General features: G+C 37.4%; 1 protein-coding gene across 5 annotated transcripts in view; it reads right to left on the bottom strand.

Moving 5' to 3' along the window:
• Window positions 1-22,818, bottom strand: part of C2CD3 (C2 domain containing 3 centriole elongation regulator) — a 121,932-nt gene that overhangs the window by 82,710 nt on the left and 16,404 nt on the right. For 3 of the 5 annotated variants that reach the window (XM_024572560.4, XM_053924194.2, XM_045181866.3), the window contains exons 5-8: window positions 22,320-22,567; window positions 13,841-13,973; window positions 13,262-13,390; window positions 1,665-1,812 (exon numbers count right to left, since the gene is read on the bottom strand). In XM_024572560.4, the coding sequence (XP_024428328.2) occupies window positions 1,665-1,812; window positions 13,262-13,390; window positions 13,841-13,973; window positions 22,320-22,567 (658 nt within the window). Of the gene's footprint in view, window positions 1-1,664; window positions 1,813-13,261; window positions 13,421-13,840; window positions 13,974-22,319; window positions 22,568-22,818 lie in introns of all 5 variants that reach the window. The other 2 variants (XM_053924195.2, XM_053924196.2) reach the window with 1 other exon arrangement.

A 22,818-nucleotide genomic window follows, 5' to 3' on the forward strand; every position in this document is an offset into this window, starting at 1 on the left:
TATCTGGGCCCACGAATTATAGCTATTTGACTATACTTATACAGTCGAAAGAAGCTTAATAATGTACATGCAGGAGGCTAATTCAAAGTCATTGTAAGTGTATCACCTCCAACTCCTTTTTCCAGCAACTCAGGGTGTATACACAATGTGCAGACTTGTGTGAGGAGAGCAACGCAGATTCTAATGCCGCGCTCAAAGCTGACGAGATGGTGTGGCCTAAGTGGGAAAAACACAGGCTTCTTGCCAGACAGACCAGGGTAAGAATTCTAGTTTTGCCACTTAATTACTAGTAATTAGTATCTCTAAGCTTTTATTTCATGACATGTAAAAAATAATAATGCTATCTCATGGGGCTAGAAAAAGAGTTACATGAAATAACAAATTGAAAACATTTGGCACAGTACTGAATAAATAACAGGTAATGTAAACTCCCTGGCACAGAGAAAATGTGTAATAAATGTAAGTTCCCCTTCCTTTTTATCCTACAGGTAACACAGTACCAGTGAAGATTTTAAGGCAGGAAGTCATGAAATCTTAACAATTCATCATGTCCTTTAAATCCACTGCTCCTTTCCAGTCCCATTGCTGCCACCGTCATTCAGGCTCTCCCTCTCTCTCACACCTCCAGCAGCCCAATGGCTTCCTAACTGCTTCTGGTTATTCTACCTTGTCGGTCCCTACATCATTGCCAGATTAACAGTCCTAAAACACTATCATGATCGTGTCATTTCCTCATCATCTGACATTCACAGGCTTTCACAGACTGGTTGCAATATGCTAGCCAGCCTTATGAATGACTTCTCATTCAGTTAAATTAGTTACCTTGAGTACACAAACTGCTTCTCTAGATAGGTCATTCTTGCTATTCCCATTTCATATCCTTTCTCTCTCTAAACACCATTTTTCAGGTCTCAATTAAAACCCCTAATTCCTTATGATGCTCTTTCCTGACAATCTCATGTACGAGTTCTCCCTGCTTGCTCTGAACCCTGGCAGCTCTGTCTCACCACTGAGCTGGTAATAAACTACCTGATATTTCAGTTATCTTTTCTGACCCAGAGCAAAGAAAAATTAAGAGTATGACAGCAATGTTCACAAATATAAATGATTACTATGGAACAGGGATTGAACTTAGTATGAATAGACCCTGGGAATTGGTAAACCAGAATGAACAGGGCATATGGCTTGATATAAGAAAGGATTCTGAAAATGCTAGAACTGCCTAAAAAGAGGATGCCTTAAGGGTCAGTAGAGGTATTTGCTACCTGCGAGTAGAGTTGTTACTGGAATATTTTGAAAATATAGCAGTCAAGGGTAGTTCTGAGGGTACACCTGCATTAGCTCTTCCTTAGAAGAGCTCTAAGGAAACCATATAATACATTAATGAAGACCATAGGCTTTGGACTCAGGTAAACTAGAATTTGAATCCTGGCTCTGACACTTACTATGTGTCCTTGTACAATATACTTAATCATACTAGGCTTGTCTCCTCATCTGTAGAATGAGGATAATAATTTCCTTTTCAGGTTATCATTGTAATGAAAAATATGGTATGTAAAATAAATAGCTTTCTATCGGGCAAGTGGTAATAGGCTGGTGCTTATTAATATTACTAATACACTAATTGTGATCTAATTCCTAAAGCTTCAGATTCAATGACTTACAGGTGCTGTGTAAAACAAGTTCTCCAGGAGACTCTGGTCATACTGAGGGTCATTTGACTCACTGCTGCAACACACATCACTCCCAGGAGCTGGAGAATCTGGAGGAGAGCCTAGCCCATCCCAGTAATGACCTTGGGATAATTCAGCACTGCAGGGATAAGAAAAACAAAGCAGAAGAACTTAAAAAGAAGTTTCAGCTAAGCTATTCTCTTTTCAGTGAAAACAGTCTAAAGTTCTAAACATAAAAGAAGGTATGTTAAACAAAAGAATCACATTAAACAGAAGACTATCTGATAAATATTTTCATATTATTTTCCCCTTCCTCTGGGATGCCAACAGCTAGTATTAAAAAAATACACTACTAACACTGATTGTGATTTCATTCATTTATTTAACAAACATTTTCCTGGGCACCTATTATGTGCCAGGAAAGGCCTTAGGTCCTAATTGATACAGAGATGGCTAACTTGCTCTATTCTTGTGCTGCTTATGGTTTAGCAGGGAGAAAAAAAAAGGAACCAGTTAATTTTATTCAATGAGTTAAATGTTAATTGTTGTTTTTGTGAATAATATCTAGTTCATAAATATGCTTTCCCCCACTAAGCAAAAATAAGTGTATTTAGGGTTAATTATGGCAAGATTAGTTTTTTATAAAATATAGGAGTAAAACAGACACCTGACTTACAGTTTGTACATTAAGAAAGATAAGCATATAAATATGAATATATTTCATTTGCTTATTTCTTCTATAGTAATACAATGAAAATCTGTTAATGAACCCACTGAATTCTTAATAAACATACTATTCATAATGGAAACAATATTTATTAAATACTTTGTATGTGCCAGACACTGTGCTAAGCATTTCAATTAATTCTTTCAACTTTACCTCCCTTTAAACGAGCTGCTATACATTTTTCCCTCCTTTGATTTCTCAAGAATATTTTACACAATCACTACCTTCAAATTACATCATGTTCTTACAGTTCTTGCAACTAATAGATGCTCAATAAATGTTCCTTTCCTCACCTTTCCTTAATCTATAACAGGGTTTCTCTCAGTCTTAGAACTATTGACATGCCGGGTCAGATAACTCTGTCATTGGGAGCTATCCGTATGTTTTGGATCCCTGGACCCTACTGGCCAGATACCAGTAGCATTATCCCAGTTTTGACAACCCAAAACGTCTCCAGACATTACCAAATATCCCCTGGGAAGTAGGGGAGAACTGTCCCATGTTGGGAAAAAGCGGTCTACAGTAATCTCTTTCTCAAAGGTCAGAACCACCACCTAGCTGCCAAAACCCGACTAAGAACTTCCCAATCTACATGGCTTCTCCACAGCTGCTGTGCACTGCTCCTTTTTGAAGCTCTACTTCCTGGTGTTCTATACAACTCTCATTTGCCACTTATAGTCCCCTCCACACAAACACACACTTGGTTGCTTGTTTTTTCTCCCCTTGCATATCCTTAACGTTACCAAGATCCCCACTGTTCAGTGTATAGCCCTCCACCTTTTACGTATTTTTCCCCCCCAAATTAACATTTCTTTGAATTTATTCTACTGTCTAGGACATATTAAAAGGTACGTCATTTTCCTCCATGCAATATTTGGGACATACTTATACCAGGATCTAGGAGAGATCAGAGCGAGCTATTCTGCACAGGCTAGAGGCCTGGGACTCCTGGGAGGACAGGACACAGAAAAGTACAGACAAAAGGAGTGGGGTAGGGCTGGAATTAGCCTGAGACAAGCACGCTCTCAGCGCTTCCCTCTTCTTCTTAAATATTTTTAAATCAAACATTTAAAAAAATAGGATTACAAGACATTAAAATAAATAGTAGCAGCCTGCCTCCTCACTTTCAACTCACTAATACACTACTTCTGGTATTTACCTTTATATTGCTGAGTAACACATGTGTATGACTATTTTCTGATTTCTCACTTTTCTAAAAGACTTATGGACCTCCTATTACAAAAGATTAAGAATCCGCTCTCTTATACCACTACTCTTGGACACAGATTTCCTTTTCACCCATCTTCTCAATTTAGTTATATTATAATTTTTGGCAGTTAATCTTCAGGCTTAATATTATGTCAGAGCCAAGTATAATTTCTCACACTTTAACTTCTAGGTTTCCTTGTTTTAACAACTGCCTTAATTTGCATCTTAGTTTTCTATGTGCCTATTACTATTTCATTATTGAACTCTCCAAGAGAACTGAAAATTTCCTCTCAATTTGGTCAAACACAGGAGGAATGTGTCTCCATCTACACACCCCCTCCTCACTAGGAAACAGAAATATTCCTAGTTAAGCCCTGTCCAGCTCCCACAAGGAGTGTTTATTCTCTGATATGACACAGATCTTAAACCTCCTTTTCTCTTTCTGTGTTATATCCCCTACTCCTTGGACTCCATGCTGTATGCTTTCTTTCTTTATTCTCCTATGGTAAAGGTATCACTCTGTGCTTTCCCAAGGAATAGTGCAAGAGAAGTAAGCTTTTGAGACCCTGGAGGCGTGAAAACTTTTTCACTTTACCCTCATACTTGGGTGATAGTTTGATTGAGAATGAAATTTGATGTTGAAAATTCAGAATTTTTAGAGTTCTGTAAGTACTTCTCCACTGTCTTCCGTAGAGGTGGGGGAAGTCTTTTGTTTGTTTCTAGCCTTACTGAGGTATAATTGACAAATGTACTTATAAAATATTAAAAGTATATAATGTGATGATTTGACATACATATAAATTGTGAAAGAATTCTTCCCACTGAATTAATTAAACCATCTATCACCTTACATATTTGCTTCTTTTGAGGGAGGGGTAAGAACAATTGAGTTCTATTCTTGTAGCAAATTTCAACTATACAATACAGTATTATCAACTAGTTACCTAGTCACGCTATTATACATTAGATCCTCAGACCTTATTCAACTTAGAACTGAAAGTTTGTACCCCTTTACCAGTTGGTCCCCATTTTCTCCTGACCTCCAGAAACCATTTTTCCTATCTCTCTTTCTATGAATTTGACTTTAATTCCACATATAAGTGATACTGCGTGATATTTGTCTTTGTCAGGATAATTTCACTTAGCATAATGCCCTCCAGGTTCATACATGTTATCAAAAAGGAAAGGATTTCTTCTTTTTAAAAGAAATATATATTTACTGATTCCAGAGAGAGAAGGGAAGGGAGAGAGAGAGAAACATCGCCCCAACTGGGGACCAAACCTGTAACCTAGGTATGTGCCCTGACGGGGAATCATATCAGCAACCTTTTGGTCCACAGGACAACGCTCCAACTAAGCCACACCAGCTGGGCATGATTTCCTTTTTTTTTTTTTTTAAGATTTTATTTATTTATTTTTAGAGAAAGGGGAAGGGAGGGAGAAAGAGAAGGAGAGGAACATCTATGTGTGGTTGCCTCTCAGGCACCCTCCAACGGGGACCTGGCCCACAACTGCTCTGACTGGGAATCGAACTGGTGACCCTTCAGTTTGCAGGCCGGCACTCAGTCCACTGAGACACACCAGCTGGGGCCTGATTTCCTCTTTTTAAAGGCTGAATAGTATTCCATTATAAATAAATAAATAAATAAGGAAAGGAAGGAAGGAAGGAAGTGATGCAGATATGTCCCATTATCTCAATCCATCCTCTATTCTACACTGTTTTCATACCTTGGCTTATTGTGAATAATGTTGCAATGAATATGGGAATACAGGCATATCTTTGAGATAATAATTTAATTTCCTTTGGATATATACCAAGAAATGGGATTGCTGGATCATATGGCAGTTCTATTCTTAATTTCTTGAAGGACCTCCATACTGTTTTCCATAGTGGCTATACCAGTTTACACTCCCACCAAAACTGTACAAGGGTTCTCTTTTCTCCAAATCCTCACCAGCATTTATCACTTGTCTTTTTTTTTTTTTCATCCTCACCCAAGGACTTGGTTATTGATTTTAGAGAGAGGGGAAAAGAGGAAGAGGGAGAGACAAACATCGATGTTAAAGAGAAACATTGATCAGTTGCCTCTTCCATGTGTCCCGACCAGGGACTGAACCTGCAACCCAGGCACGTGTACTGCCAGGAATCGAACCACCAATGGTTTGGTTTATGGGATGATGCTCCAACCAACTGAGCCACACTGGCCAGGACTATCATTTGTCTTTTTGATAAAAGATATCCTAGTAGTTGTAAGGTGGTATCTCATTGTGGTTTTGATTTTCCCTGATGATTATCAATGTTGAGCACCTTTTCATGTACCCTGCTGGCCATTCGTATGTCTTCTTTGGAAAACTGTCAAACTCCTTTGCCCTCTTTTTAATTGAGTTATTTGGTTTGTCCTTTTTAGTACTGAGTTGCCTGTATATTTAGGATCTTAACTCCAAATAGAGAATGTGGTTTGTAAATATTTTCAATTATTCCAAAGGCTACCTTTGCATTTTGTTGATGGGTTTCTTTACTGTGCAGAAGCTAAAGTTTCATGTAGTCCCACTTATTTGTTTTTGCTTTGATTAGCCTTGCTGTTGGTATTAAATCCAAAAAAATTATTAAGACAAATGTAAAGGAGCTTACCCCTATGTTTTCTTCTCGGAGTTATATGGTTTCAAGTCAAATGTGCAAGTCTTTAATCCATTTTGAGTCGATTTTAATATAGGGTGTAAGATAGTGGTCTAGTTTCATTCTTTTGCACATGGCTGACTAGTTGTCCTAAAACCATTTACTAAAGAGACCATTCTTTCCATTGAGTATTCTTGGATCCTTTGTTAAAAACAAGTTGACCATATATGCATGGGTTTATTTCTGGGCTTTTTATTCTGTTCCATTCAGTGCCTGTTTTTATGGCAGTACCATACAGTTTTAATTACTCTAGCTATGTAATATAGTTTGAAACCAGGAAGCGTGATGCCTCCAGCTTGATTTTTTTCTCAAGGCTGCTTCAGCTATCCAGGGTTGTTTGTAGTTCTATACAAATATTAAGGTTGTTTTTTCTATTCCTGCGAAAGATGTTGTTACAATTTTGATAGTGATTACACTGAAACTACAGATTGCTTTGGGTTGTATGGGCATTTTAACAATATTGATTCTTCCAACCCATGAACATAGAATACCTTCCCATTTATTTGTGTCCTTTTCAATTTCTTTTTCATCAGTGTCTTATAGTTTTCACTGTAGAGATCTTTGACTTCTTGGTTAAACTTATACTTAAGTTTGATTCTCTTTGATTCTATTATAGATGGATTGGTTTCTTAATTTCTCTTTCTGATCATTTGTTGTTGGTGTACAGAAACATTTTGTCTATTGACTTTGTATACTCAATTTGTTTCTTCTGTTTTTTTGGTGGATATTTTGGTGTTTCCTATATATAATATCATGTCATCTGCAAATAGTGATCATTTTTTTTTTCTTTTCAATTTAAATGCCTTTTATTTTTTCCTTTTTATTACGTTTATTGGGGCAATACTGGCCAACAAAATTATACAGGTTTCAGGTGAACAATTCCACAACACATCCTCTGTACACTGTATTGTGTTCACCATCCCAAGCCAAGTCTCCTTCCATCACCATTTGTCCCCCCTTATCCACCTCCCCACACCCCTCCTCCCCTCAGCAATCCCCACACTGGTGTCCGTGTCCATGAGCATTTTCTTTTTCTCTCAATCCCTCCACCACATGACAGCTGTCATCCTGCTCTATCTATGAGTCTGTCTCTATTCTGCTTGTTGGCTCATTAGATTCCACATAAGTGAAATCATATGGTACTCATCTTCCTCTGACTGGCTTATTTCACTTAGCATAATGCTCTCCAGGTCCATCCACACTGTTGCAAAAGGTAAGATTTCCTTCTTTTTTACAGTAGTATGCCATTGTGTAAATGTACCACTGCTTTGATGAACACCTGGGCTGCTTCCAAAGCTTGGCTATTGTAAATAACACTGCAATGAACATAGAAGTGCATATATTCTATTGAATGTGCTTTGGGTTTCTTCAGATATATTTCCAGAAGTAGAATCACTGGGTTGTAAGAGTTCCATTTTTAATTTTTTGAGGTAACTCCATACTGCTTTCCACAGTGGCTGTACCAATCTGCATTCCCACTAACAGTGCACAAGGGTTCCCCTTTTTCTATTTCCTCACCAACAATACCTGTTGTTTGTTGATTTATTGATGATAGATATTTTACATTTTTAAAAAAGATTTTATTTTTAGAGAGAAGGGAAGGGAGGGAGAAAAGGAAGGAGAGAAACATCAATGTGTGAAAGAAACACCAATCAGTTGCCAACTGATTAGAATGCATCCCAACTGGGGACCGGCTTGCAACCCAGGCATGTGCCCTGACTGGGAATTGAACTGGTGACCTTTGGCTTTGCAGGAGGATGCTCAACCTACTGAACAACCCCATCAGGGCTAATGATAGCCATTCTGACAGGTTTGAGGTGATATCTCAACGTGGTTTTAATTTGCATTTCTCTAGTCATTACTGACATTGAGAATCTTTTCATATCCCTAAGGGCCATTTATATGTCCTCTCTGGAGAAGTGTCTATTTGGGTCATCTGCCCATTTTGTAATTGATTGTTTGGGGTTTTTTGGTGTTGAGTTTTGTAAGTTCTTTATAAATTTTGGACATTAACCCCTTATTAAATATATCATTGGCGAATATGTTTTCCCATTCAATGGGTTGTCTTTTCATTTTGTTGCAAGAACTTTTTAGTTTGATGTAGTCCCATTTGTTTATTTTTTCTTTACCTTGTCTGAGGAAACATATCACAAAAGATACTACTGCTACATGAAATGTCCAAGATTTTACTGCCTGTGTTTTCTTCTGGGATTTTTATGGTTTCAAGTGTAACATTTTAACTTTTTTAATCCATTTTGAGTTTAATCTTGTAATGGTGTAAGGTGGTCTAGTTTCATTTTTTTTGCATGTATCTGTCCAATTTTCCCAACGCCATTTATTGAATAGACTATCTTTACTCCACTGCATGTTCTTGCTTCCTTTGTCATATATTAATATCATAAAGGTGTGGGTTTATTTCTGGGCTCTCTATTTGGTTCCATTGATCTATATGCCTGTTTTTATGCCAGTATCATACTGTTTTAATTACTATGGCCTTGTGCTATAGTTTGACATCAGGGAGTATGATTCTTTCATCTTTGTTCTTTGTTCCCAAGATTGCTGTGGTTATTTGGGGTCTTTTGTGGTCCTATATAAATTTTTGAAATGTTTTAGTTCTGTGAAGTACACCATTGGTATCTTGATACAAAGTGTGTTGAATCTATAGATTGCTTTGGGTAGTACGGACATTTTAATGATGTTAATTCTTCCTCTCCATGATCATGGTATATGCTTCTAATTATTTTTATCTTCTTCAATGTCTTACAATTTTCCAAGTATATGTCTTTTATACCCTTGGTTAAATTTATTCCAAGGTATTTTATATTTTTCATGCAATTGTAAATGGTATTGTTTTCTTAATTTCCCTTTCTGCTAGTTCATTAGTGGTGTATAAAAATGCAACTGATTTCTGAATATTTATTTTGTATCCTGATACTTTACTGAATTCATTATCAGTTCTAGTAGTTTTTTGGTGGAATCTTTAGGGTTCTCTATATACAGTATCATGCCATATGCAATAATGACAATTTTACTTCTTCCTTTATGATTTGGATGCCTTTTATTTCTTCTTCTTGTCTGACTGCTGTGGCTAGGACTTCCAGTACTATGTTGAATAAGAGTGGTGAAAGTGGACATCCCTGTCCTGCTACTCATCTTTAGGGAAATGCTTTTAATTTTTGCCTAATAAGTATGATGTTGGCTGTGAAACCGTCACATATGGCCTTTATTACGTTGAGGCATGTTCCTTCTATATCCAGTTTGTTGAGAGGGTTTATCATGAATAGGCGTTGAATTTTGACAGATGCTCTTCTGCACTTACCGAGATTATGATTTGTATCCTTCATTTGGTTAATACGGTGTATCATATTTATTGACTTGTGGATGTTGAATCATCCTTGCATCCCTGGAATAAATTTCACTTGATCACAGTGTATGATACTTTTAATAAAGTGTTGGTTTTGATTTGCCAACATTTTATTGAGGATTTTTTTAAATCCTCACCTGAGCATATGTTTATTGATTTTAGAGAGAGAGGAAGGGGGCAGGGGAGAGAAAGAGAAAGAGAGAGAGAGAGATACAGCAACATGAGAGAGAACATCAACTGGTTGCCTCCCATATGCACCCTGACCGGTGATTAAACCCATAACCTTTTGGTATATAGGGGTGATGCTCCAATCAACTGAGCCACCTGGCCAGGGCTGTTGAGGATTTTTGCATCTATGTTCTTCAGGGATATTGGTTGTCATTTTCCCTTCTCATGGTGTCCTTGTCTGGCTCTGTATCAGGCATCATGGTGAGTGTTTGCATGCCTGTTAAGAATCTTAACTTCTTTATTATAGTATTGAGTCTTGTGGATGCAAGCCCCATTAGTTTTCAGAGCTACATGTTTTGGGAGCCCATCTCTCTCTGGTAGGAACTTTAAAAGTTGGGGCACTACAGGTGAGGCCCAAATCCTTTGTTCAAGCAGCTAGGAGTTGGGGATTCTCTCCTGAATGTATGGCACTGCAGGGTGGGGTTTATGGTGAGAGTGTTTCAGCCTTTCCTACCCATTTTGATGGTATTTTCTCATTTGTCTGATGTGTAGAAGTTGCTCATTTCCCTTCTGGATCTCTTTTGGTGGAATTGCTTTCTGTGTAGCTGTACATTCGGCACATCTATGGCAGGAGGAGTGCTGAGAAGCGTCTAGTGTTACCATGTTGGTCAACTCTCTGGAATACGTCATTCCAATTTCTATAACCATTCTCTCCTTTCTGAAAGCTTTTAAGATTGTCTCTGTATTGTCCTAATATTTTGAAAATTCATGATTGTGTACCTTGATCTGTCTTTTTTCATTCACTTTGCTAGATTCTTGATCTCATGTTTTTTCAACCAGCTTTATTTAGACATACTCCACATTACATACAATCCTCCCATTTAAAGTGAGGAAATGAACATTTTTAGTACATTTACAAATATGAATAAACCATCACTACAGGGAATTTTAGAACGTTTTCATCAGCTCAGAAAGAAACTCCATATCCTTTAGCTATTACCACTATGACCATCCATCATACCCAGCCTTAAGCCACTAAGCTACTTTCTGTCCCTATAGATTTGTATATTTTGTACATTTCATATAAAGGAACTACAAATATATACTCTTGTGACTGGTTTCTTTCATTTAGCATGATGTCTTTAAGGTATATCCATACTGCAGCATGTTATCAGTACTTTACTTCTTTTAATGACAACATAATACTCCACTGTATGGAAATACCACTTTTAAAAAATCCATTCATCAGGTGATAAACATCTTTGACTATTATGAATAATGTTACTATGAAAATTCAGGTACATGTTTTTACTTCCCTTAGGTTTATTCCCAGGAGATGAATTGCTGGGTCATATGGCAAATCTATGTATAACAGTTCGAGGAACTGACAGACTATCTTTCAAAGTGGCTATAACACTTTGTTGAAAAGACTATTCAACACTGCTACCAGCAGTATATGAGGGTTCTAAATTCTCCACATGCTCACCAATACTTATTATCCGACTTTTTGTAAACTTTTTTTAAAAAAAGATTTTATTTCCCTAGAGAGAGGAAAGGAGGGAGAAAGAGAGAGAGAATATCAATGTGTGGTTGGCTCTCGCGTGCCCCCTCACTGGGGACCTGGCCCACAACCCAGGCATGTGCCTTGATTGGGAATCGAACCGGTGACCCTTTGGTTTGCAGGCTGGCACTCAATCCACGGAGCCACACCAGCCAGGGCAATTATCTGACTTTTTGGTTCTAGCCATCTTAGTGGTTATAAAGTAGTATTTTATTATGGCTTTTATTTGCATTTCTCTAATAACTAATGGTGTCAACATCTTTTCATGGGTGCATCAGCCATCTGACTATCTTCTTTGGAGAAATATCTATTTAGATCCTTTACCTGTACTGTTAATTGGATTATTTGTCTCTTAATCATTAAATTATATGAGTTCTTTATATATTCTAGATATGTCATTTATCAGATAAAAGATTTACAAAGATTTTCTCCCATTCTGTGGTCTTTTTACTTTCTGTGGTTGTCTTTTTACTTTCTTAATATTATTTTTTGAAGTACATTTTAAATTTTAATTTAATCTAATTTATCCTATTTTTTGTTGTTGCTAATGCTTTCAGTGTTATATCTAACAATCCCCTCCCAAATCCAAGGTCATAAAGATTACCTCTATGCTTTCTTCTAAGAGTTTTATGGCTTTAGCTCTTCTATTTAGCTATTTGATCTATTTTGAGTTAATTTTTGTACATGATTTGAGGTAAGGGTCCAATTTCATTTTTTTTGTGTGTGGCTAGCCAGCTGTCCCAGCACCATTTGTTGAAAAGACTTTTCAATGAATGATCTTGATACCCTTGTTGAAATCAGTTGACTGCAGACACATGGGATTATTTTTAGACTGTTCCACTGATTAATATGTCTGTTCTTATGCCAGTACCAAATTGACTTGTTTACTGTGGCTTTGTAGGAAGTTTAAAAATAGGAGAAAGTGAATCTTCCTCCTTTTTATGTCCTCAAGATTGTTTTGGCTATTCTGGGTCCCTTGCAATTTCATAGGAGTTTTAGAAATCAGCTCATCAATTTCTACAAAGAAGTCGGCTGTGATTTCAATAGGGATTGCATTAAATCATAAACATGGGATTTTTCCTCCAATTTTAGATCCTTTAAATTTCTTTTAACAATGTTTTATAGTTTTCAGAGTTTATATTTTGTACTTTCGTTAAACTTATTCCTAACTATTTTATTCTTATCAATGCTACTAGTGTAAATAAATTGTTCCTTAATTTCATTTTGGATTATCCATTGCCAGTATATAAAAAAATCAACTGATTTTTTGCATATTGATCTTGTATCCAGCAATCCTCCTGAATTAATTAGTTCTAACTGTTTCTTAGTGCATTCTTTAGGATTTGCTACATATGAGATCATGTCATCTGTGACTAGAGATAATTTTACTTCTCTTCCAATTGCAACCTTGTTATTTACTTTTTCCTGCCTAATTGTGCAAGCCACATAGGTAATAAGTGGTAGACACCAAATTACAACTTGTGTCTATGTAAAATCCACCATCTTTTCATTATACCCTGCTAACATCAGTGTTGAGGAGAGAGCTGGAAGATTAAGAACGGAAAGGTGGGTGCTCTCCCTCCTGGAAGAGCACTCTGTTCCCCCTCTCCCTCTTCTTTCCCCATAGGCAAAATAAAAAATAAAAAAGAATGGAAAGGTGGATTAAAGACCATTCTGTAAGTGAGGCTAAGAACAAAAGGCTAAAGATTATATTTTTATTAAGTGGGTAATGAATAATAATTTTTATTTAGTGTTCAACAAGTGAGGGAATGTCTTGGTTTTTCTAAGGAAGTGTTACTTTATGAAGATAAATCTGGGAACAACGTACACAATGATTTGGAGGAAGAACTTAGAACAAAGAAAGCGAGTTAAGAGCTCTTACCTGCCCAATAGCAGCTGTATGGCTCTGGTGTCGGCTTTTGTGCCATGTTTCCAAAGTGTATTCTCAGTTGCAGGGAGGAGGTGATCTTCAATGTGGTCTTTAAATTGATTATTAGATAAGGCGTTGATTCTAAGGTGTGGAAAAATACTTTCTAAGTGGCTGACATATGGAAAAAATGTAAATCAGAATTAACTGAGCTAAAAGATGGTTCAACAGGGAAAATTTAACATACTTTAGATGTAACTACCTTAAATATACATAAAACTTCACAATCTACAAGACTGTTTCCTATGTTAGATTCTCATTTCATTTCTGTAAGAGGCGGAGGAGGGAATCCCCATGTTATATATAAGCATGCTGGTTCAGAGCACAAAGAATTGAGCCATTTACATGTTTATTAAGTACAAGTGCTAGGTCTAAATTTTGAGTGTCTTAATTTCTAGTTTAAGCTTCTTTTCCACCATATTAAGAATTGTTTTCTGAACAGTTTGAAATTATTTAGTCCATAACCTGACAAAAACAGATGTTAACAACTATCAAGAAATAAACTCTTAAGGTTCTGTTTATTCTGTAACTTACTGGGTTGATGCTCTAAGAAAATCTTCCTTCATAGGAAGATGAACTTCATCTAACAACACGCTAGTGTCTGGGCTTGATTTCATTGCAGAAACCACCATGGCGTTACGCAGTTTATTGCCTTGTTCCAAGAGAGCTGAAGAGGATAAAAGAAGAACACAAAAAATCTCAAATCCAGCAGAAATGCTTGCAATATTTAGAACCTTTGCTTCTATCACAGTGTACCATAATGGCTACTTGGCTGCCTTCTCCCACTAGCTTGATAATGCCTTGAGGACATTCATTTTGCAACAAATATTTACTGAGCTTCTAATATGTCAACTGTTTTAGATGCTGGCATTACAGCAGTGAATGAAGTCTCTCTTTTGAAGAGACTGACTCCTTTGCGGGAGCCATTAAATGCTTGCACTGACTCTTCCAACTGGTGTTTGTACATAAGAAGGTCAGTAATGTGTATATATACACTTTTGTATTCAGATACCTTACTGTATTCTCTTATTATTTGTAACAGTTTTAATGTCATTATTATCCAAGAAACACAACTATACCAGCTAAACTTTTAGGATCCATAGTGATAACCTATTCTAAATTTGTATTTTTATAATAAGAAAAGAATATATAAAGAAAAGAATACCAAAAAATTTCCGTAACTTTTCTAAGATCATATCGCAGGGTAATAGAAAAGTCAGGAGGAAGTCTTCAGACTTTTAGATAGGTAAAATTTACCCCATCCCTAAACAACAGTAACAATAATTATAGCAGATTAACATTTACTGAACTCTTACTGTGTGCTGGGAGCTACTCTAAGTATATTACACATATTAACTCATTTAATCCTCCTAACAATCCTGAGATAGGTACTACTATTTTCTTTATTTTCCAAGTGCAAAATAGAGAGGCACAGAGGATAAGCAATCTTCCTGTTATGCATGCAGTAGATGATTTTTAGCCACTATACTACATATGACCCTACTTTAGTCCTTGGACTTCTTTTTAAAAGCTTAGGACCAATGGCATTATTCTAAGGAATACTAGGAAGTATTATTTTCTTGAGGTTCCACAGTTGTTTAGAGTGAGTGAGAGGAGACACCAAGTACCTGTCTCTCTCAGTCTGGAATGTTATAGCTTCTATAAATAAAGAAGATAGGGTGGTCAGGCCAAGAGGAAAAAAAACCAAGCTAAACAGATTTATAAGCATCTAATGTTTGTTTGTATATAGAGTTAAAAATATAGGTTAAAAGCAAAAATCCCCCGCCCCCAAATCTCGAAACAGCCTATGTTCAATGAGTATAATTTAGTGACAATACAACTAAACTAAAAGAAAACAAATATCACCCATCATGGTAGGCAGGATCCTAAGATGTTCTACCGCATCCCCTGCCAAGATTCCCCGGCCCCTGGTATACACATACTTCCTCCCAGTGATTCAAACATGCATCCTGGTATTTCTCTGAGGGGATTTTGCAGGTGTGATTACGGTTCCAAATCAGTCAACCTTAAGATAGGAAGATTACTGGTGGTCCCAAATCTTTTAAAAACAAAGTTTTCTTGGTTGTTTGCAGGATATGAAAGTCAGAGTTGGAAGCATATGAAGGATTAAAAGTTATCATTGCTGCCTTGAAGATGGAAGGGACCATGTGGCAAAAGATGCGGGGCTGTCTCTAGATGCTGAGAGTGGCCCCTGGCTGACAGCCAGCAAGGAAATGGAACCTCAGTTGTACAACTGAAAGGAACAGAATTCTGTCAACAAGAATGACCTCGAAAAAAAATTACGAGAGCTTGCAGAGGAGAATTAACATGGCTGATACCTTGACTTTAGCCTGTGATACCCTAAGCAGAAAACCCAACCGTACCTTACTGAATTTCTGATCCACAGAACCGTGAGTTAATAAATGGGTGTTATTTTAAGCTATTAAGTTTGTGGTACTTTGTTATGCAGCAACAGGAAACTGAAAGACCCATCAATTCCAAACCCAAGAACATGGATTGCTGACATTTCGATACATTCCTTACATAGGCATACCACATTTTATTGCACTTCCCTTTATCGTGCTGCGTAGATATTGTTTTTTTACAATTGAAGGTTTGTGGGAACCCTGTGTTGAGCAAGTCTATTAGTGCCATTTTTCCAACAGCATTTGCTCACTTTGTGTCTGTGTCACATTTTGATAATTGTCACAGTATTTCAACTTTTCCATTACTCTTGGTTATAGTAACCTGTGATCAGTGATCTTCGATGTTACTATTCTAATTGTTTTAGGGCATCATGAACCACACGCATATAAGATGGTGAACTTGATCAATAAATGTTGTGTATGTCCTGACTGCTCTACCTACAGGTTGTTCCCCTCCCTCTCTTCAAGTCTGCATGTTCCCTGAGACAACGATATTGAAATTAGGCCAATTAATAACCCTACAGTGGCCTCTAAGTGTTCAAAGGAAAGGAAGAGTCAACTGATGCAGCAAATTTCATTGGTGTCTTACTTTAAGAAATTGTCACAGCCACCCTACCCTTCCGGGAATTACCACCCTGATCAGACAGCAACCATCAACACTGAAGCAAGACCCTCCACCAGCAAAAAGATTACATCTCACTGAAGGCTTAGATGACGGTTGGCATTTTGTAGCAATAAGGCATTTTTTAATTAAGGCATGTACACTGTTAAAAAACGGACTTAATAGCACTTTCAACAGGCAATAGAATAGTACAAACATAATTTTATATGCACTGGGAAACTAAACATTCATACGACTTGCTTCATTGTGATACTTGCTTTACGGCGGTGATCTAGAACTGAATCTGCAACGTCTCTGAGGTATGCCTCTAGTTTTTAAATCTATGCATACATGTACCAGTGTTTTATTTATATATAGAAATTTTTTCTTTTGCAAACTGATATATATTATATATACTGTTTTGTGTTTTTTCACTTAACTACATGAATTAACTTTTTTCTATGTAAATAATGGCCACATGATATTCCATTCATAATTCATTGGGTTTTTGTTTTAATTAAAAAAATAAGTCTCATTTTATCTGGGATTCAGCCAGAAAATGCCTGTCTTGTTTATTCAATGAGAAAAGGTGAAAAAATAAATGGTGTGCTAGCATTGGAAATTTGACTGATAGGAGCTTGCCATGTGACCGGAAACCCTTTTCCTTTTAGTTTCTAGTTGGTACTGGCTTTATTTGATATATTGGGTAGCCAAAAAAGTCTGTATGGTTTTTTCCGGAAAATAAGAGATACATTTTTCATTTTCTCCAATAATTTTATTGACCGGGATATTGTGAGTGTGTTGGCTGTCTCCCTGACAGTATAATGCTGATTGTTCTCACTGGTCTACCCGACCATGGAGCATCATCCAGCGAGAGATCTCCAGCATGAAACTCTGAAAACCACTTTTGATACAGTCAATCAGTCACAGCACTTTCTCCACACACTGCACAAATCCTTTTTTGTTTTTCAGTTGTGTTTTTGTATTTCTTGAAATAATAAAGCATAATATGCCAAAAATGTTGCATATTATCTTCCATCTTCAGTATTAAAATGCTACACTGAAATTAACCAATTCTGATAAGTGTTTTTAAAAAGCACACTGATATGACAGCTGTTACAATACAATCTAACAAAGCTGTTTTGAATGAAGTTAAAGACAACTAATTGCTACTAGAACCATCTTATAGGGAAAGCAAATGAACTTTCTGTCTAACCATATTGAAAAGTTCTTTGATGAGGTGGGTCCACTCAATAAATGCTTTATGAATAAAGTAGTTAATGATAAACAGTGACAACAGTAAACTTCATTTGATTTCAGGCCCATGTAGAAAAACTGTTTTTATACTGATACCTAAAATATTTCTAGAGAGAGCAACAGCCTTGGTACTTTATGATCTAACCATACTTAAACTATTTCCAATTCCTTAAACACGTTACTTCCTTGTGCTCTCAAAGCTCCAGGCATTTAATTCCATCAAAAAAATTTATCACATGGTGTTTAATTGTCTGTCTCACTCCATCAATTTTAGGCTAGGGATTAGGTTTTATTGGTCTTTGTATCCTTGGTACCTGTTACAGTGCCTGATATATATCAGACATTTGATAAAATGTTTTATTAAATACTTCCACGGTTGCATTTATCACACATATTGTACTGTTTCTGCTTTAGAGTCTTTCCTTTTACAAGACTAAGTTTTTTAAGGTCGGGGTCTGTATCTTATTTATTATTCTAAGCCCAATACTCAAAACAGTGACTGATACAAAACAGGCATACAAAAGATACTTTCCAAAAGCAGGTTTTAAAATGAGTATTAAGGAGAACAAGTAGGAAAAATCTGAGCACAGGTGGTCCATTTATTGGCCTCCAAGAGGTTTCACTATTGAAACAGCTATTCTTAGAAAAGCTTCTCTAAAGTCTAAGGCATGGAAACAAAAATATCTTATTTCCTCTTCTCAAGAGGAAGCTGGTACCTACACTATAAGAGGCGTCATGGCACCTTCCTGCACCTCAACTCAATGATCATTTCCTGAACACAAAGGAAGGGCAATTGAATGAGTTCAGGACAAATGTTTCCCTTGTGCATTTCCTACACGCCGTAGGCACAGCTCTTGCTAAAACACAGGGAGGTATAAAGCTTTCGGTTTTTGTTTCAACTTCTTGCCATCTATTCCAAACTCCCAACTCTTAGAAGTTTAATGTGTAGTTAGTTTTTCATAAATGCTAGCTGGATGACTAACTCAGCTTTGTACCCCCTTTTATGGGGTGATGTCAGTACAATAAAGACAGACCAGGAAGATAATTAAGTTTATGCATTTGTTCTATCCCTCCCATGACCTCAAGTCTAGACCTACTTACTAGAGTGACCCACTTAATCTCAGTACATCATAATCTTGTGGTTGGAAGGAAATTTTAAAGATATCTGCCTACTTGATGGTTTAATCTAATCTGGAAGAGTCTCATCAGAAGGCTATCTAGCCCGTGCTTGACCATTTCTAGTGATAAAGCATTCACTACCTCTTGAAGCTGTCCTTTCTCATTTTGAACAGGTTGAACTAATAACTCACACTGAGTCATGACCTGCCTTGGTTTGTCTTTAAATCCGCTGATCCTATTAAGTCTTATGGAAGAGGATGCACAATGGCAGACCATGGGTTGTACCTGGCATATTCTGTTTGGCTTGAGCACATTTTGATTTAAAAAAGAAAAATATAAAGCAGGCCTAGGTTAACATCAAATCTATAGTAGGATACAGTAATGAACTAGGAACAATAATAAGCTGGGTACAATAATGAGTAGGATACAATAATGAGCTGAGGACCATCTACCCTCTTTGACAAGGCAGGACCTCTCTAAGTCTAAGCCTGTATCTGCATTTTAAAATAGGAGTAAAAATCCTTACCTCACTCGGTTTTTTAAAAATTATATATGTAATTTTTTATATTTATGTATAAGGCACTTGGCACAGGAGCTAGCACATGACAGTAGCTCAATAAAAGGTAGCTGTTTTTCTCAAGGCTAAATAAATATCTCTTGGTAGCACCTTTGAGGCAGGATAGCGAGAAGCTAGGGAAATTCCTTGACAAGTGGAGTAAGGGAAACAGACAAAATAATTAAGCAAGGCCAAACAATCTGAGCAATTTCCAGCCATCTAATGAATTACAAGGTTTTATTTTCCCTAACCAAGGACATTTAGAAGCAAATGGTTTACACACCCCAGACTGTCCTGCGGAAAACCAGGCTTGGTCCTGGTCCCTCTTCAATAACATTATTTAAAAATAAAACTAACTGGGAAAATAACCCTGATCCCTCTATACACACTTTTTGATGAATCCACATATTGAATGACACACTTGAAAAGCTAATGAATATTCTGTTAAGATCCCCCCTGAGAGCCTCCCTAGGATTGCGGTAGTCAAAGGAAGATAAAAAGCCTCAGGACAAAGCGCTTTTGCTAGAGCACACTCATGCTTTGTACCTCTGCTGTCTTTCTCCTAAACTCTAAGGGACCCCATGAGATCAGCAACCAGAGGACAGCGGGCAACCACAGCTCATGCTGGGCTTACCCCCTGAACCTGTCTCCAAAGCTCCCTTTTCCTCTTTTCTCTCCTTTGCTGCTTCTACTTGAAGCCCTTCCTTTGTTTCACTGTCACCAGCTTTAATAAACATACTCTCAAACTCACCTGGACTTGTGTTGTGAAATCTTTCCTACAGGAAGTCAAGAACCCACACACGAGTGGCAGGCATGAGGAAGACCCACTCCAGGCCCAGTCCTCGTCCGGTAACACCTTCACCAGCCTACTTTTGTTAGAAGGAACTCATCTTTAGATTTTTACTCTTGTTACCTTCTTAATGAGGCCTACCATTGTCAACCTATGTAAAACTGATGGGGGACTCAAGAGTTGGAAAATTCTAGTTTAAGGTAATAGTTAATAAGCCTAGTAGTTAATGCATATAAAAAGCTATGTTTCAGGAACTGAAGGTACGGTCCCCCAACTCCAGGAGACCACAAGCGATTGACCTTTGTGCTCCAGAAGAGACCATAAGCAATCAAGGTGGCCTCCGAGCCACTGTGTTCCAGGGAGAGACAGTCCACCACCCAGGACACAGATAAAGAAAATCACCAGGACACAGGACACAGGACACAGATAAAGAAAATCACTGGTCAGAGGATGAAAGGATGTTAGGGAAGTTGCCGGACTGCAGATTTTATCTGATTAACCTCTTTCCTGAATTCCAAATCCCTTACGTACACTTTTTTCCACTGAATTCCAAACTCCTTACCTGCACTTTTCTTCTCCTTATAAAAAGAGTTGGTTTAAAATGGAATTTAAGACCGTCTGTTAGGGTACAAACCATCATCTTCTCAGACTGCCAGCCCTCTGCATACAGCACCCATAAAGAATCAATCCCTGTCTCTGCTTACTGGGTCTGGCAGGTGACAGGCAGCACACATGCCAGAGTTTCTGGTTTCAAAACTAACATTCCCTCCTTGCACCTTTCTCGCTTCCTATCTTCCCATTGCTAGTATCTCCAACTAATACTATACACTTATTTATCTAGTTTATCATTGGTCTTCCCATCTAGAACATAAGATTCGTAAGGCAGGAGTTTGCGGTTTTTGGTTTTGTTTTTAATTTAAATTGCTGTATCCCCGACACCTAGAAGAATACCAAACGTTTAATAGGTGCTCAACAATAATTGCTTAATGAGTGTACAAATGCCTTTCTCAAAGTCTGGTGCCCAGGTCTAAATAAAATATTTCAGGTGTGAGCTGGCAAGTGCTGAGTACAGTGGGACAATTTTCTTTCTTATTAATGTAGCCTAGGTTGCATTAAAGAGTAAAATTAATAGAATCAGAGTATATTTTTAAAAATAGAGAATCACGGACATTTCAGCTTAACAAATATTAACAAAATTTCTTCATTAAAAAATACTCTTACTAATATAAATATGTACCCAAATAGTTATTTAAAAGACTTCCTTAAAAAAGATTTTATTTATTTATTTTTAGAGCAAAAGGAAGGGAGGGAGGAAGAGAGGGAGAGAAACATTAATGTGTGGTTGCCTCTTGCATGCCCCCTACTGTGACCTGGCCCACAACCCAGGCATGTGCCCCTACTGGGAATCGAACCAGTGACGCTTTGGTTCACAGGCCAGTCAGTGCTCAATCCACTGAGCCACAACATCCACTGAAGTCACAATAGTGACTTCATTCATTTTTAGAGAGAGAGGAAGAGAGGGAGAAAGGGGGGCAGAGAAACATTGATGAGAGAGAGAAACATCGATCAGTTGCCCATGTGTCCCAACTTGGGACCTGGTCTGGGTAACCCAGGCATGTGCCCTGACTGGGAATCAAACCAGAGACCTTTTGCTTTGTGGGAGGATACCCAACCAACTGAGCCACACCAAGCAGGTCCCTCATTTGTTTTTATACCATTCCCTAACATGAGGTAATCTGATCCAGTTGCTATTTGCTTTTTTATTTCAGTCTAAGCCCTTACACAGGTAAAGTGACTCCTTTCTACTTGTTTGGCTGCAAATCATACTTAATTCCCAGGCTTAAGATCAGAAGTTGCTGTGCACTAAATGTCCCCACTCTGAGACCAGTAGTTTTCAGATGTGAAACAGATTTAGTACTAGCCTCTGCACAGTTATACAAGTAAATGCTCATGATGAGGCAAAACCTTACTTGCTTTGAATTATTTAGGAACAAATAAGAACTAATAATTTTCTATGATAAAGGCTTTCCCCCATGACCAGGATCCTTCCCTAAACCTACAATTATAGGCACCTACTATTTAGAAGTAACTTAGAGGTTTAATAGAGCTGCTGTTAAATGGTGAGAAATTCTGGGATCTAATAAAATTACTGTTATTTGCCTATTTAGTTTAAACAGAAATTCTGGTTCTCTTTGCAGGACGGCCAACAAATAGCATAATCCCAATAAATACAGTTCAGTTTCAGTTCACAAACATGTACGTACCCGAAAGAAGGTCCTTGGTAGGGGGATTGTTTGAAGGAAGAATACATGAGTCACTGCGACTCTTGGCAACAGTCCTAATCTGAGGCTGGAATTCAGAACTGTTGAGAAGGGACATCTGCTTCTGTGGGGCTTTGCCTTTCACAGTCATAGACTCTATACTCTGTCCTGAATTAAGATGGTGCTTTAGTCCAAAAAAAGAGTCCTTTATTGTATCAGTGTTCTCTGCAAAGTACAAGTGGTCCTTTCCCCTGTTTTAAAATAAAAAACACAAGCAGTTTATTATCCATTATGGTAACATTCCACTTTGTCGGAGACAGAAAGTGGGTCAGTGGTTTGGAGCAGTACCTCTGCAGCTCAGGCTTTGTCATCTGTTTTTCACCTCCCAAATGAAATAAATAACAGATGCTTTACCGACTCCTGTGTGGTTGTGGCTAAAGTGAGACAATGAAATAAAGAGCTCAACGCTGAGCCTGATATAAACCAAATGCTTCATAATTAT

This window comes from Desmodus rotundus, chromosome 5 (genome assembly GCF_022682495.2).
Source record: "Desmodus rotundus isolate HL8 chromosome 5, HLdesRot8A.1, whole genome shotgun sequence".
In the NCBI taxonomy this organism is placed as follows: domain Eukaryota; kingdom Metazoa; phylum Chordata; class Mammalia; order Chiroptera; family Phyllostomidae; genus Desmodus; species Desmodus rotundus.